The sequence below is a fragment of the Seriola lalandi genome, unplaced genomic scaffold (assembly GCF_002814215.2).
Source record: "Seriola lalandi dorsalis isolate HSWRI2012SDOR001 ecotype SW California unplaced genomic scaffold, Sedor1 jcf7180002054376, whole genome shotgun sequence".
NCBI classification, from domain to species: domain Eukaryota; kingdom Metazoa; phylum Chordata; class Actinopteri; order Carangiformes; family Carangidae; genus Seriola; species Seriola lalandi.
The window spans coordinates 242,619-256,793 of NW_019524929.1; the positions used below are offsets into that span (position 1 = coordinate 242,619).

At 43.1% G+C, this 14,175-nt stretch overlaps 1 protein-coding gene across 1 annotated transcript in view; it reads right to left on the bottom strand.

Moving 5' to 3' along the window:
• efna3b (ephrin-A3b) overlaps positions 1-13,887 on the bottom strand; it is a 53,614-nt gene extending 39,727 nt beyond the window's left edge. The window contains exons 1-2 of the mRNA XM_023408935.2: positions 13,498-13,887; positions 12,996-13,209 (exon numbers count right to left, since the gene is read on the bottom strand). Coding sequence (XP_023264703.1) covers positions 12,996-13,105 — 110 coding nt within the window. The 5' untranslated portion in view covers positions 13,106-13,209; positions 13,498-13,887. The remainder of the gene's footprint in view (positions 1-12,995; positions 13,210-13,497) is intronic.
• Positions 13,888-14,175: the final 288 nt, after the last annotated feature.

The window sequence follows — 14,175 nt, forward strand, 5'->3', positions numbered from 1 at the left end:
AACAAGTTTTCCTGTGTGTGTGTGTGTGTGTGTGTGTGTGTGTGTGTGTGTGTGTGTGTGTGTGGATGTATGGAATTGAGAAGTGAGGAATATGCATATGTATGGGTCTAATACATGTGGGTAATGTGTGTGGGTGGTATACTTGTAGGCTGTGGGGCATTCACTTGCCGTCTTTCTCGCTTTCTCTGTGCACCCCACACACACACACACACACGCATACACACATATATGCACATACTAGGGTGGGAGGAGAGTTTGCCTGGCTGCGAAGAACCCTGCTCCATCAACACAACACATCCTATTTCGCAACATCTCCTCCCACATCTCCTACTCCCCCTCCACCACCTTTATTTCTCTCTCTCCCGGGAAGTGACACAGAATTCTTTTTAACTGCAGTACATTCATTACAACAACCCTGCAACCCCCACATCCTCCACACACCACCGCCCTCCACCCTCTTTTCTCCACCCCTCTCTAGACTCTTACTTTCTTTCTCCCTCCTTATCGTACCAGTGAAATAAAGACAGCGTACGTATCCACCTCCAGCAGCCGTCCTGGACTTTCATTAAAAACATGATAGAGAGAAGTTGGCTGTGTGAGATAGTAAACACTCATTCATATGCGGTCTTACTACGGCAGCGCTAGCACATTCCTGTGCCTCAAAGCGTAGGAGCAGAGAGCAGAGCCTACAGACAGCGTGGGTGTTAGCACTAAGGCCAGCCAGCATCGCTAGCTCTCAGCCATCCTCATTCTATCTCCTGCCGTTGTCAGCAACTCACTCTGTTCAGTGTAGAAACAGTTGTCCATGTAAATGCATGTGCGTGTAAAAAAAGAAAAAGAAAATCAGACTAAATTGCACGCCAAGGGCCAAAAACATGGAGGTACACATGAAATCACACATGCATGACCCCCCCCCCACACACACACACACACACACATAATGTAGTACACCTTGCAGGTAATTTGGAATGAATAGACAATATATACTGTGAGTCAATAGAAATTTGTCAATTGTCATTACAGGAAAAGTTGCAAATCATTGACTGGGGTGGCTTTATGGTCGCTATGCTTTATGGATTTTTGCACAGCTGTGATGAAGTGCCTGGATTTGTCAGGTATTTAATTACTGGATGAGGCAAAAATGACTTTCCCCATCTGTGTATTTCATCTATAGACAATTTCTCAATAACATTTTCAGCAGTTAACAATTAGAAATTCTTGCACACGAGAAAACTGGATCAACAGCTGCAATATCCTGCACCTTGTTAATGTTTCAACTCGAATTTTACCTAATGAGGGTGAATTGATGGTGATATTTATACGGATATCAAGACATAAAATGACATTTCAAGGCAGCAAATCATGACTATTTTCATTATCAATACATTTGTCTATAAGATAGTAAGATATGATGTAAGATGTAAGATATATCATTTCAATCCTAAACAGAAATGAGCAGATCCTCACATTCAAGAGGACTCTCTTTGCCATTTTAGCTAAATAATGTTAAACAATATATCAAATATTGAAATAGTTTTTGAATCGATTCATCCCACAGCCCAAGATAACACCTTAAAATAGCTTCCTTTGTCATATAAAAGAGAGAGAACCAGACTGTCCTTGGTCCAAGCTTGAACACTGAGTATTTGGCATTTAGCTTTAAACCAATAAGTGATTATCAAAATCAATGTAGATTAATTTCTGTAGATTGTCTAATTGGCTATTTGTTTCAGCATTAAATCGCACACATACAAATACATGCAAATCCCTTAAAAAAGCAGTGAAGAGTTGTAGCGTTTGTTGGCATTAAGCACAGCAACACAAACTGGCCATGATGTGAAGCCAAGAATAGGAATCCCTCACAAATAAGTGGCAATAATCACTCAGAAAATACACACACACATGCATACACTGAGAGCTCATTGACTGATCTGAAGAGAGACTTGAGAGTATTACGATGGTGCAGAGGAGGACAATGAGGAGGAGAAGAGGAAGTGATGGCCGAGCCAACAGGAGAGGCAACAGGAGAGACGGAGAGGCAGGGGGAGGAAGAGGAGGGCAGAGCGACATACACAGTGAGAAAGAGAGCGAGAGAGAGAGAGAGAAAGAGGAACAGGCTGAAACATCCAGGAGAGGAGTGCAGTGTCTGTAGGATGCCATCGATCCAACACTGACAGAAATAGACAGCCAGACCAGAACCAACCGAGGCACTCTGAGACACACTGACACACAGCAGTGCTGTTGACCCTACACACATCTGAACAGCAAGAGCCATTCATACATGAACAAGCACACACACCCTTAATCCACACACAAGCAGGAAAGCACACACACATCCACACACACACACACTCATACACATAGAAATGTGAACATTAAAGGCAGAAATGTGCTGAAACAAAATGAACATGAGCAGGTTTTCACAGGATAAAAGTCCAGATTGAGACAAACAGGACATGTTGCATTGGCTTCAATCACAACAGCGTGCACATGCTCGGCAGAGCTACTCAGCATTTCCACATTTTTGTTCATTGTGCAGCTTCGCTCTGTGCTTCACCACCTGTGATCAGTCAGCAACATCACATGAATACTTGCGTTTCTCACGTTTCCTTTGAGCAGCTTATTTACTTTGTTTACACCTGGTTCCATTCACACTCCTCTTGTCTTTACTCATTCCAAGATCAATCAGTTTAGCAGTTTAAGACGACTTTTACTGGAGCTGTGAGACGATTTGTGCACGTACATGAACATAAAATTTGTGCACTTAGATTAACACACAAGCATAAAACCCTCAGCGGGACTATAAAGAGAAAAAGTAACTTAACTCTCTTACTAAACCCGATAATTTGAGAGCACTCTCCCATTCTGACATGAATCTTCTTCTAGCAAACAGTCCCTATATGAGTGAGTTTCATTTTGTTCTCACAGTACTGATAGGTTCAATTTAAGAAGAGGACAAAAGATACAGCAGATTCAGACACACTGAGATACTCATGCACACATTCAGGTTGGACAATATGGCTGAAATCAATATCATAATATTATCAATATTAGTCATTTATTAAACAGAAAGGGCATTCTCTGGTCCCAGCCTTTTAGATTTTTTTTTATGTCACCTTTAATCAATAATGTAAATAATCGCTAGCTGCAGCCCCAATCATCTTATTGTTACAATATAATTCCAAAAATAATAAAAATAAATAAATAAATCATGGTTAGGACTGAACGAGAAAAATTTTGGTAAAAAAAAATTACTTTTTTCACTATTTAAAAAAATAAAATGCCAAAGATTTTCTTTTCATTTGGGGAAATTATACTCAGCAAACATTTTTCACTTTTTTTTGACATTTTATGGACAAAGCAATCAAGCAAGTTAATGACCAGCAGATTGATCGATAACGAAAATAATCATTAGTTGCAGCCCTAATTATTGCCCAGCCCTACACACATGGCCCTTCATTTTTCATGCAGAAACAACACACAACAGAAGACAAACTACAACACAAAAGAATATCACTTCAAAACCACTCCAGCCTTGTGATCATGCTTGAATTTTCTCCCACTCATCTTTAGTCTATGAATGACTATTTGACTGACTGGTTTCCACTGACACATCAGACCAGTTGACTGTCAGTTTTACTGACTGGTTGCTGTTGCCATCAGGAGCAGAGTGCTTGTGCAGCTAACATTTCTGCCTCCTTCCCCTGGCCTGGCTGGGACTGATTAAAGCCTTCTGCTGAAACAAGGTCATAATTCACTTAGCCATTTCCCAATTTCCGCATAATTACCCTCCTGCTTCATGAACGCTAACACGCGCGAACACACACGCGCCCACACACATTCGCACCGACGCTCCGACACAAACACATTTCCTCTCTGATTTGTGTCATTACTGAGAGGAGAGTGGTTAAAAGGTTTCAGAGTTGGCCTCTTAGTGACAGCTTAAATGGATAAAACCTCAATTAAAGACTCTCTCCCTCTCTGCCGCGCTCTCCGTGTGGATGGAATAAGCATAATTCTGTGTCCTCTGCAGTTTGTTGAAGAGAGGGCTCTGCCTTGCCTTTTTATTCAACCTCTGGCTGCTAAATCAAACCTTCACAATCAAGGCTTTCTCATATCTCGCCATAATTGCTTCTTATGAAAACCTGTTACGGAGAAGCTACCTTCAGAGTAAAACTGGACAAAGCCGCTCCTTACAATTCAAATATGAAGTTGTTTACGTCTTGATGAACCGATAACATCATCCATAATCAAAACTCAACAATAAGCATCACTTCTGCCCAGCGAGCAGTGACAATAGACCCTTTTCTTTTCAATGCAGTGGTTCTCCTCCCTGCTGCTCCTCTGTCCGGTCCAGGCCGGCGACAGTTGATTCCTGGTGCGTGTGGGTTTGATGAAAACAGCTGCATTTTCGCATGCAACTGTGTTGTCTGCATTTTATGTGGAAGATTCCTAATTGTCATGTCGGTAGAGTTTATTAATGCTAGATCACGCCGCTCTGTTGCGATCAGGCTCAGCATATGGCCTCAGACTGCCGCTACGCTGCTATCATTAGCCACGTCACAAACACACCATATGAGCATCTGGTATGTGTGTGTGTGTGTGTGTGTGCAAGAGCTGACAGTCTAAATTATTAGTGTGCCCCCCCCCCCGCAAAGCCCCAACAGCGCTGGCAGGGAATGGAGTAGACATCACATAGAGAGCACTTACACACACACATACACACATACACACACACAGATACTATATAAAGCGCTTTGAAACAGCTTGTAAACATCACAGCCTTGTTATTAGCACCTGATTACACTGTTGGAGCTTAGGCATCGGCTCAGAGAATAATGTTAATATCAACAACAACCTCAAGTGTGTGCATCTGAGTGTGTGTATGAGTGTGCTGCCTCCAGCCCATCGCTGAGGGATTTGTTCTCTGTGGACAATTTGTTCAAATTTAACACATGGGTGGGAAAGATAAATTCTTGTTTTGCCCGGCATTTTTGCCTAAAAACTACAGATAACAAGGGAGGACGGCCATTCAATAATTTGGCTGTCAAGGGAAAGCAATTCATCCGCCTCAGACGGCGCCGCTTTAACTTAAATCGGCACAAGCGCTGCATGACTCTCTCTTGTTATTGCAATGTGAGAATTCATCGTTAATATCCAATAAAAAATTTTTTTAAAAACCCACACTGTTGTCCAGCCAAACTGTCCTGAAAAAGATCTGTGAAGTGACAGAAAAGTGAGCTCTACATTTCCTTTCTATGCCTTTACATTAATCATACAGACGCTGTCCTGAGATAACCTCCAGGTTATGCAGAACGGATCACACATACCACCAAGCTTCTTGAAATGCGTAATCCAGCGTTCACTTTTTATGAACTCCTGTGCGTCTACGTGGAAAAGTCCATTAATTGATCCTACAAAAGGTATGAGATGTGCATTTGTTAGTGTATAATCATCCATAGCTGCTCATTCATGGTCGCTGGTTTGAGTGGCAGGAAAGCAAAGTGGCCAGTTAATCAAAGGCCAGAAATGTGCTCTCTCAGAAAGAAAGTCAGATTTTGCGTCATTAACCATGTCCAGAAAGTCTGGTTTGACATTTGGACTACATAGAAAGGGGGGTAAAGTGGGAGTAATCATTGGTGCAACAGTTTAATAGGCGACAGAAAATAAAACATTGTGTTTATAGGCACCAAACAAGAAGCCATCCCTCCTGGTTTTTATCGAGGCCCAGAATGGAGTCACTGGGATCCAAAAAACATGGACTGGAGGTGAAGGGAGAGTCTGTCTATCGACTCATATCTGTGCCAGTTGTTTTTCTGAAGTTGATCTCAATTTTGGCTGCAATCCTCTCGTCTTTTCTCTGAAAGCAAACAGCCTCTCTGTTGTTGCCAACATGGAAGCGAATGGTGTCGCTCAGCAGAGAACGTGGACAGGGGCGGGGATGTGGAGGGAAAAATAACAAACTCTGCACCACATTTGGAGCTCACTCCCCATTTTCACACCAGTGCACACCTGGGTAGAGCACAGGTGTGGCTGTCAGATTGTGGGTTTTGGAAAGTTACAGTAATTGGCCGACGCAGGCCCGACTTGTCCCAACACCTGAGAGGAGCTTTTAATCACTATCAGAGTGTCCAGACAGCACTACAGCCTTAACACAAGGAAGAGCAAGCAGAGCAATCACTCACACTCTCAGTCACACCTTTGGGTAATTTAGACTGTCCAATCTAACTGATGGCATATGGAACCCACACACAAACATCTCTGATTAGGAAATCTTTCCTAACGGATTCAAAAGTCTCTGGGTGACGCATATTTGGTCAGGCCATAAAGATAAAAAATAATTTTTATCAGGTTTTTTAACTGACAAAAGTCTGTCTCCAGGATTTAGCTGAGGTGCACAGCTGCTCTAAGCTGTTAGGGGCTCCCAGCAGGTGGAAAATGATACATTTCAGCAGATGCCGAAATATTAAATACAGAACGTTTTATTTAAAACAACAATCAAAGTGTTCAAAGATACTGGTTGGATCCAATATTTCAAATGTATTGTGAATGATTGTATCTGGGATACAATGCTCCTTCCGAAAGCAAAATACAGCAATTACATGGCAAACAACAACTGTGATTGCACCTCAAAGCCCCAACACCATACATTTTCCTGACATTAGACGTGATGGAAAAAGAAAAAAGAAAAAAGATTTTCCTTCATTTATGACTTTCTGGGATTTGTCAGTGTCATGAATCACATAAATCACTGCTCCAAGCACTGATAAGGCCACATTCCAAGTAAATCCATATCACTTTATCAACACATATTGGTTCTGCATGCATTATCCTTGATGTTTTGTCCAAATGACACACAGACGTGCCCAGACCATAAAAACAGACAGACAGCTGCACCAAAACATAATTATCATTTTGACCAAGGCACACTCACACATACTTGTGCATAAGAACGCTGTCACACAAAAAGGTTTCCTATACACAAAGTTTATTTGGGTGCCCTATCTAAACACATTCCCCTCTCACTCAAACTGATTTTTTTTTTTCTATTTCTGTATTTATCATTTCCTCTTGTTAAAGTTTGCGTGAGGAAATGTGGATGAAATTGAGCACTGAGCTGCCAGAATGCAGCATTCATGTGCAGATCTTAGCTTGTGAATTCACTGCAGCCCACCACGCTACACCTCCACCTCCCTTGAGGTTGATAACCAAAAATAAATTCTCAAGCAGTGGGAAACACACGCAGTGACACTGTTTTCTGTATTTCATGTCGTTTTCCCTCCAACAACTTGCTGCATCTGGCCATTCATGGTCTGAATTGTGTTGAATCCACATGAAACTCTTCAGATGAGCTAATCATCACTCTCTTCACTCTATGATTATGATTCTGTTTGCTGTGAAGTAGCGATGGTCTCTCCTTGCTCACTTTGTGTGGGAAGTTTCATAAAAGAAACCACTTAATCCTTCTCTGAGGTAGAAGTGTTTTTAATTCCAGCCAAACCATTCAGTGCGATTTCTAGCAATGACTCTTAAAAGCCTGATAAATACAGCCTGCAAAGCATCTGTGCTAACCACTGAGCCACCAGCGTGGAATCAGCAGTCACTTAAATCAATACCAATCCTAGGCCGGGCATTTATACCTGTAAGACCCTTACTTTGTGTCAGGCTTGATCAGAATTGCTTGACTCAGTCTGACTCTCACATAAGCTCGGTCTTAGCAGAATTACATCCCTAAAATCCCTACGAACTGGCTCCCTTTGAATCCAAACCATTACACCGACCAGTTAGCGGCTGACTCCAGACCAAGCTAGCACGACCACTGAACATCAGTGTGCCTTTTTCACAGCAATGCTTTCGATTAGTCGATCATGTAAGCGGGACAGCGTTTGAGGAAATGAAAGAGCCAATCAAGAGATAAGGAAAAATATTTACGGCTTGTCTTTTTCTCAAGATCAGAGTGTGTGTGTGTGTGTGTGTGAGAAAATTTATAGGATCTGCAAGGAGGCATGTTAAGAGAATGCCACATAAGAGGTGGCTATTGGTCAAAATCTTTAAAAAAAAAAGTGCGTGAGATGAGAAGAGTGTTGCAAAGGAAAGAAAAGGGAAGAGCGAGTGAGGTGAGGTGAGGTGAGGTGAGGTGAGGTGAAGGAAAACCAGACCTCAAAGCAAAGCAACATATTTTCTAGAACTGGAAAGATTCAGTCCAATTTCATTTGACAGAGAAGGAGTCTCACAACATTCACATTAAAACCATACAGATCCCAAAATACCACCCTCCCCCCCCAGGGTGCTTTCCCATCAGGCAATTGGGAGGATGGGAGAACAACAGAGAGGTGGGAGCATGCTCCTGAAATCTAGCTCACCCCCGAAGACAAAAAAAAAAAAGATAGAGGAAGAGAAAATAATTCATTTCTTTTCCTCCTTTCTTATACTTGTCCCTTACTGCTGTGTGCACCTAGCAGACAATCCCTGTCCGATCAGAAAAATGTATTTACTCCACACACACACATACACAGAGAGCAACAGCACGATAAAGAGAGACCACTAGATCTTTTTATGCAAACAGCAGTCATCCATCACACAGGTGTTCCTATGGCTTTTAATTAATGACGTCTCTGCGACTGTCTGCACACCGCACATACACTCTCACACCCACACACGGCTACGCAAACCAGAATCCATTCACCCATACGTTATGTGGCCTTATTATTCGTTACTAATGAATCGTCTGATCACTGCGCCTATATAACTGTTATAATGATCACTGAGTGTGTGTGTGTGTGTGTGAGGTGTGATTGTGTGCGTGCATGTGCGCAAAACACACATCAGAGTAGTAGCTGACATACGTACCGGCAGCACAAACGTCCATGATGGATGGGCTGTGTGCACACACACACACGCGCGCAGGAAAGCCTTGTGATAGCGAGTGAGTAATACTCTCCTTTGTGCAGATATTCATAAATGTAAATGTTGTTGTCCTAAGTGGGGCTGCGAGACAGATAGGTTTGTGTTGCTGTCAAGGGGATGGTTGATTGGCCTGTTTAATCCGCTCGTCTGCTTCTACGTTTCCCTCACCCTTTCTCATGCCCATACACACACACACACACACACACACATAAACTAGGCCCGTGTTATCCTGTATTATGGTGCCTAATGTGAGAACTCAGTGTGTGGATCAGGGCACCAGCCAAGCATTATTATCATTATTATGATGACCTTCTTCCCCTGCTTTATTATAATTCAACACAAAATCCATCTGTATTCTTCCTGATTTCCTCCCTCCTCTATCCAGTTCCATAGCATTTCTCTCTCACTGTCTCTCTCTCTCTCTTCTCATATTCTTGCATTATTTCTCTGCTGCCCTGTGTGACGTGTCTCTGCGCACTCTGACGAGCTGGATGAATATAAAACCAGTTCCACCTTGCTGTCGATTACCACACATAATGCATGTGAATTTATATGAGGAGTGAATTCTGCTTGCGAAAGCTGGCTTCATTCCAGTGGCATACGTTGAGGTGACGGTGTCATGGACACACACACACACACACAGTCTGGAAATGTTTGTGCGTTTGTTTATTCGAAACCTAATCGCTTCCGAAATATACAACTGATAAATTAAGAGATATCACCAGATATCTATTATGCAAATCAGTTAACTGCTGCGTTATTAGATTACACACATACACATGTATATGCACGCACGCACACTCACACTCACAGCGGTGGTTAATTGCCAGGTGGTGGAAGATAATGTGTGATTTAACGGACTGATGGATTTGTTTTTGTTTCAGTCACCCATCAATGAACAGAGACATCTGTAACAGGGCAAACACACACATACTCTACGTCCCACACACACAGAAGAAGCATCACACCATTATACACACACTCATGCCCAGGGATATCAGTGACAAGTGACTGATAGGCAGTGGCAACAGCCTTTGTGCAAGAAGCAATCACAGGAAATGATCCATCTTTTCAAAGTTTAAAAAAAAAAAAAAAAAAAAAAGTATACAGCAGTGACGTGAGCATGTTTGTGTGTATACTCATAATCATAAATATGTGCGTATGCTAGCATGTGCACATGTACAGATGCGAGCGTACATGCACAGTGTGTTGTGTGTGTGTGAAGTAGTTAATCTTTTTTAACAGTCTCAGCCCGTCTCTTGAGGTTGATGAGTGGCTCAGGGTCAGAAGCTGGTTGAGAAGCTGCAGAGTCCTGAGGCTTTACAATGTGTTTACCACTCAAACTGACAGCTATACTACAGCTTATTATTGGCCTTCTAAACCTCCACACTGCACTGCGAGTTAGAGAAACTCCAGAGAGGCCGATCGCCAACGGCTAGAGACACGCCAGCCAACCCTACAAATGTTGGATGTTGTGGTGTTGAGTGCAGAGATTAAAATAAATGCTGGAAATAGGATCTGTGCTGTTGAAAAAATAGCACAGAAGTGTATGAAAGAGTAGATTAGACAGGTTATTCTGTAGTTTATCTTTCTTTTGTGTGCCACTGTCTATGGCCCCTTTGTCTCCTAATTCACTAAGTAGGCTGAATTGAAAAAGTTATCCCCACTCACTGCTCATACATTGTCATTGTGCATGTGTGCAGAGAGAACGAGACAGAGAGAAAGAGATGGGAAGATCAGGGATGAGGCAGGTCCACTGAGATGCACCATTCTTTAATTAACCACAGTCTTTTTTAAAAGACACACACACTAAGGCTCACACTGCAGGGGCTAAGAACATTCTGCCGCTGGGATGAAAACAGTACTGGCGGTGAAAGTGTGGAGAGAGAGAGAGAGAGAGAGAGAGAGACTGCGGGGCTCTGCAGTGCTCAGGTTCTGGAGAGCCAGGTTAAAGGTTAGGCTGCTCCAGTCTGCGTTAGTCCTCCCTCTGCTTTGTCTGAAACACCAACTGCAGCTTTTTTTATCAGTAAACACTTTGAATGTACAGCAGAGAACAGCTGATATATGACTTAACTGAGGATACATCCTACCAAGGTTAAAACTGCTGCTACACCGAGGTCCAAGGTTCATTCTTCCTTTTCCTTCATGCCTTTAAGCGATTTTTTTTTTTCACATTTTATGTTACTCAACTTCTGTCTCTGGTATGAAAACCAAAGGTGGAATTTCATTAGCATTTATTATAAAATTATTACTGAGCAAAAAAAAAAATAGCAGAAATTGAAACTGAGCACTCTTTATTTTGAGAGTTGCAGAAAAATATTAGCGAAAATGCACTAGTAGCAACTGCGCACACAATATTGGTTATTTCTATAATGTGCGGAAATAATTTTCTCACGTTCAGGAAAACTAATTTTGTTTACAGATTCATACCACAACCAATAACCTTATTTTTTCCGCTCCTATTACTTTATGCAGTACTTTGTGTATAGCAATTGTGTTGTGGGGTATAAATTCACCCATAGTGTTATTTTACGCTGTAAACTAAAATCATCGGCCTTAGAGTTATTGTCGGTAAACATGATCCGTTTTCACATTGTTTGCGTCTTTAATAAGTGCGGTCATAAAGTGTGAGCCACTGTATTTTCGGACTGCTCATCTTAGGAGCCCAGCACATTCTGCTGAAGAGGTAAATACCACATACTGGGATGTTTTGAGTGCAGCCGAAAACACAGCGTACACACGGACGACAGGCTCCACTGCAAGATGGAGAACGAAAAGGAAGGTGTGTGTTAGTGTGTGACATGCGCTCTTATGCACCACTGAGACCTACAGGGTGATTGTTGCACTATTTTATGACTTTATCTGGAACACAAAATAGATCACGACTTGCTGAACTGCCAACTAAAATAAAACCTTTAAAAAAAAAACAGCCAGTATCTGACATCCAGTTGTAAATTAGCAACATTTCATCGACACACTTCGAGCAGGAGAGGAAGCATCTGTAAATTTAACACACGAGATGTGGACGCACAGATGAAGACCTGATGAAACGCAGATGGTGCAACATAAACGTACCAGATTTTACTGTGAATGGTTGGGGGAGAGTGTGTTACTGCAGACTGACACTACATTCTTAAGAATCCAGCAGCAGAGCCATGGACTCACGTGGACAGTATTAAAAAAAAGGCAGCTTTCAAAAAAAAGAGAAAGAGAGGGGAAAAAAGACTCTTTTTCACTTGAATCGAGATCGGAGCAAGGAGCGAGGGATTAGGAGGATAACAAAAAGGCCAACGGACTGAGTGTAAACAAGAAAGGGGTTAGAGAGGGATAGAAGGAGAGAGCAAGTTGGAGAGGGAGCGAGAAGGAGAGATTGAACAGTGACACTGCTACAACACAATGGGGTCAGGATGAAGAAGTGCTCCTAATTGAACCAGATAGAGGAGAAGACAGAGAGAAAGAGTCCTGAAAGACTGAGAGAGAGGAGAGCCACATGACGGAGAGAGGAGGAGGAGGAGAGGTAGACGAGGGAATCACATGTGATTCTTTTTCCTTTCTTTTCTACTCTACCATGAATGGCTGAAGGTAGAGGAGGGGGGAGAGAAAATGAGGGAAGAAACTGACTAAATTGGAGTGTGCACATATCGGTATATATGTCTGACCAGCTGTGCAAGTGAAGGTGTTGAAAATATGGTTTGGAACCACCTTGACTTCTTAATCGGGGGCTGACAGAGCAGTTTGAGACTCAAAAATAGCTTTAACATGCAGAAAAACATGAGAGGCCTGTTGAAATGGTTTGTGGGGTTCTAAATATTTTCTTCCAGAACAGATAGAGACGAGGAAGGTGGTTGCTACAACCCTGATAAAGCATTAGAGGAACGTATGTAAGCAAAGCTCAAAAACTGCAGCAAGCCACAGATGAACTGAAAGTGTGAAAGTATGAACCTGACAGTGCAAATCGGGACATTTCCATTTAACAGGTGGAGAACAGAGGATTCAAAAGAAATGGCACACGCGCGTGCGCGCGCGCGCACAGACACACACACACACACACTGTTAAACATGAGGAGTTTGGGGGGGGGGTGTCTTACTGTATGTTGGAGCTGTTCCAGTAGACGGAATGCCTGTTGGCTGACACCTGGAGCAGGTTCGCCCAGGTGAGACTCGTTAGCACCCAAAGAGACAGCGCTACCAGAGCCATACTCTCGGCTCCTCTCTCGGCCTCCGTCCCCTTCGGTCACTCCGGCCACTCTCTCGGTCCCTTCACCCCACCAAACAACGCGACTCAAACATCCCAGCAAATGCCTAACAGACGAGAGAGGGGGGAAACAAAAAGCTTCATGCATACATACAAACGGACACGTTCACAGACTGTTAAGACTTGCTCTGGTTAATAAGTGTTGTAAAACTCAGAAGTCTATTGTGGTGTGGAGTGACTTTGTTCCCCCCGCCCCCTTCCCCCATAAACCAGACACTGAGAACCCCCCACTGCTCCCTCCCCAACAAATCCTGGGGTTTCAAACAAGAGGGTTTCTGGAAGTCCTTATGAGCGGTTCCCCATAAAGCCCGAGCAGCGCGGTTCTCTCTGCTCACCGGGAACTGCTGCTTCTGAGCCCGCCAGAGGAACGTGGGAGGCCGGTACTGGGTCCAAGCAGGAGGTCGGTTTTCCCCTGAGCATGAAACGTTCCTGTCCTCTGGGAAAGAGTTGAGTGCTGCTTACGTGAAATGGAAATTACAGGTGAAAAAAAAAACTGTGGTATAATAACAGATAATAAGCAAGTCCTCTTCCTTTTTTAACTGTTATCTGCGTGCTGCTGCAGTTTCTTGTCTCCTTCCAAGGATCCGAGAAATGCAAAGCACGCCGGGATACTGAGCTCTGTAAGCGCCGCAAACAATTCAACCAGCCAGTTTCATTAGGTCTTCAAGACTCTATCCGACAACCATCGTTTACGGCGAGCAGCCTGCCAGCCCGTCTCTCTCCTCTCTCTTTCTCTCCTCCTTCTCCTCTCTCTGTTTGGTAGGCAGCGCTCGTTCACTTTGTAACTCCACCCCCAGCGAGCGACAAAAGCGCATTCCTCCAATATTGTGGGCGAGTCGCTGCACATCAGGCATCACTGCGACTTGAAGTTTTTTTTTTTTTTTTTTTTTGTCAATTATTCGACCTCCACTGCCGGTGTAAAAGTAGAAAGCTTTGAATCCCCCTCCTCTGCCAGATACGTCTGCAGCCACCATCTGTAGCCTATTTTTCAACGTACCCCCCCCCCCCCCCCC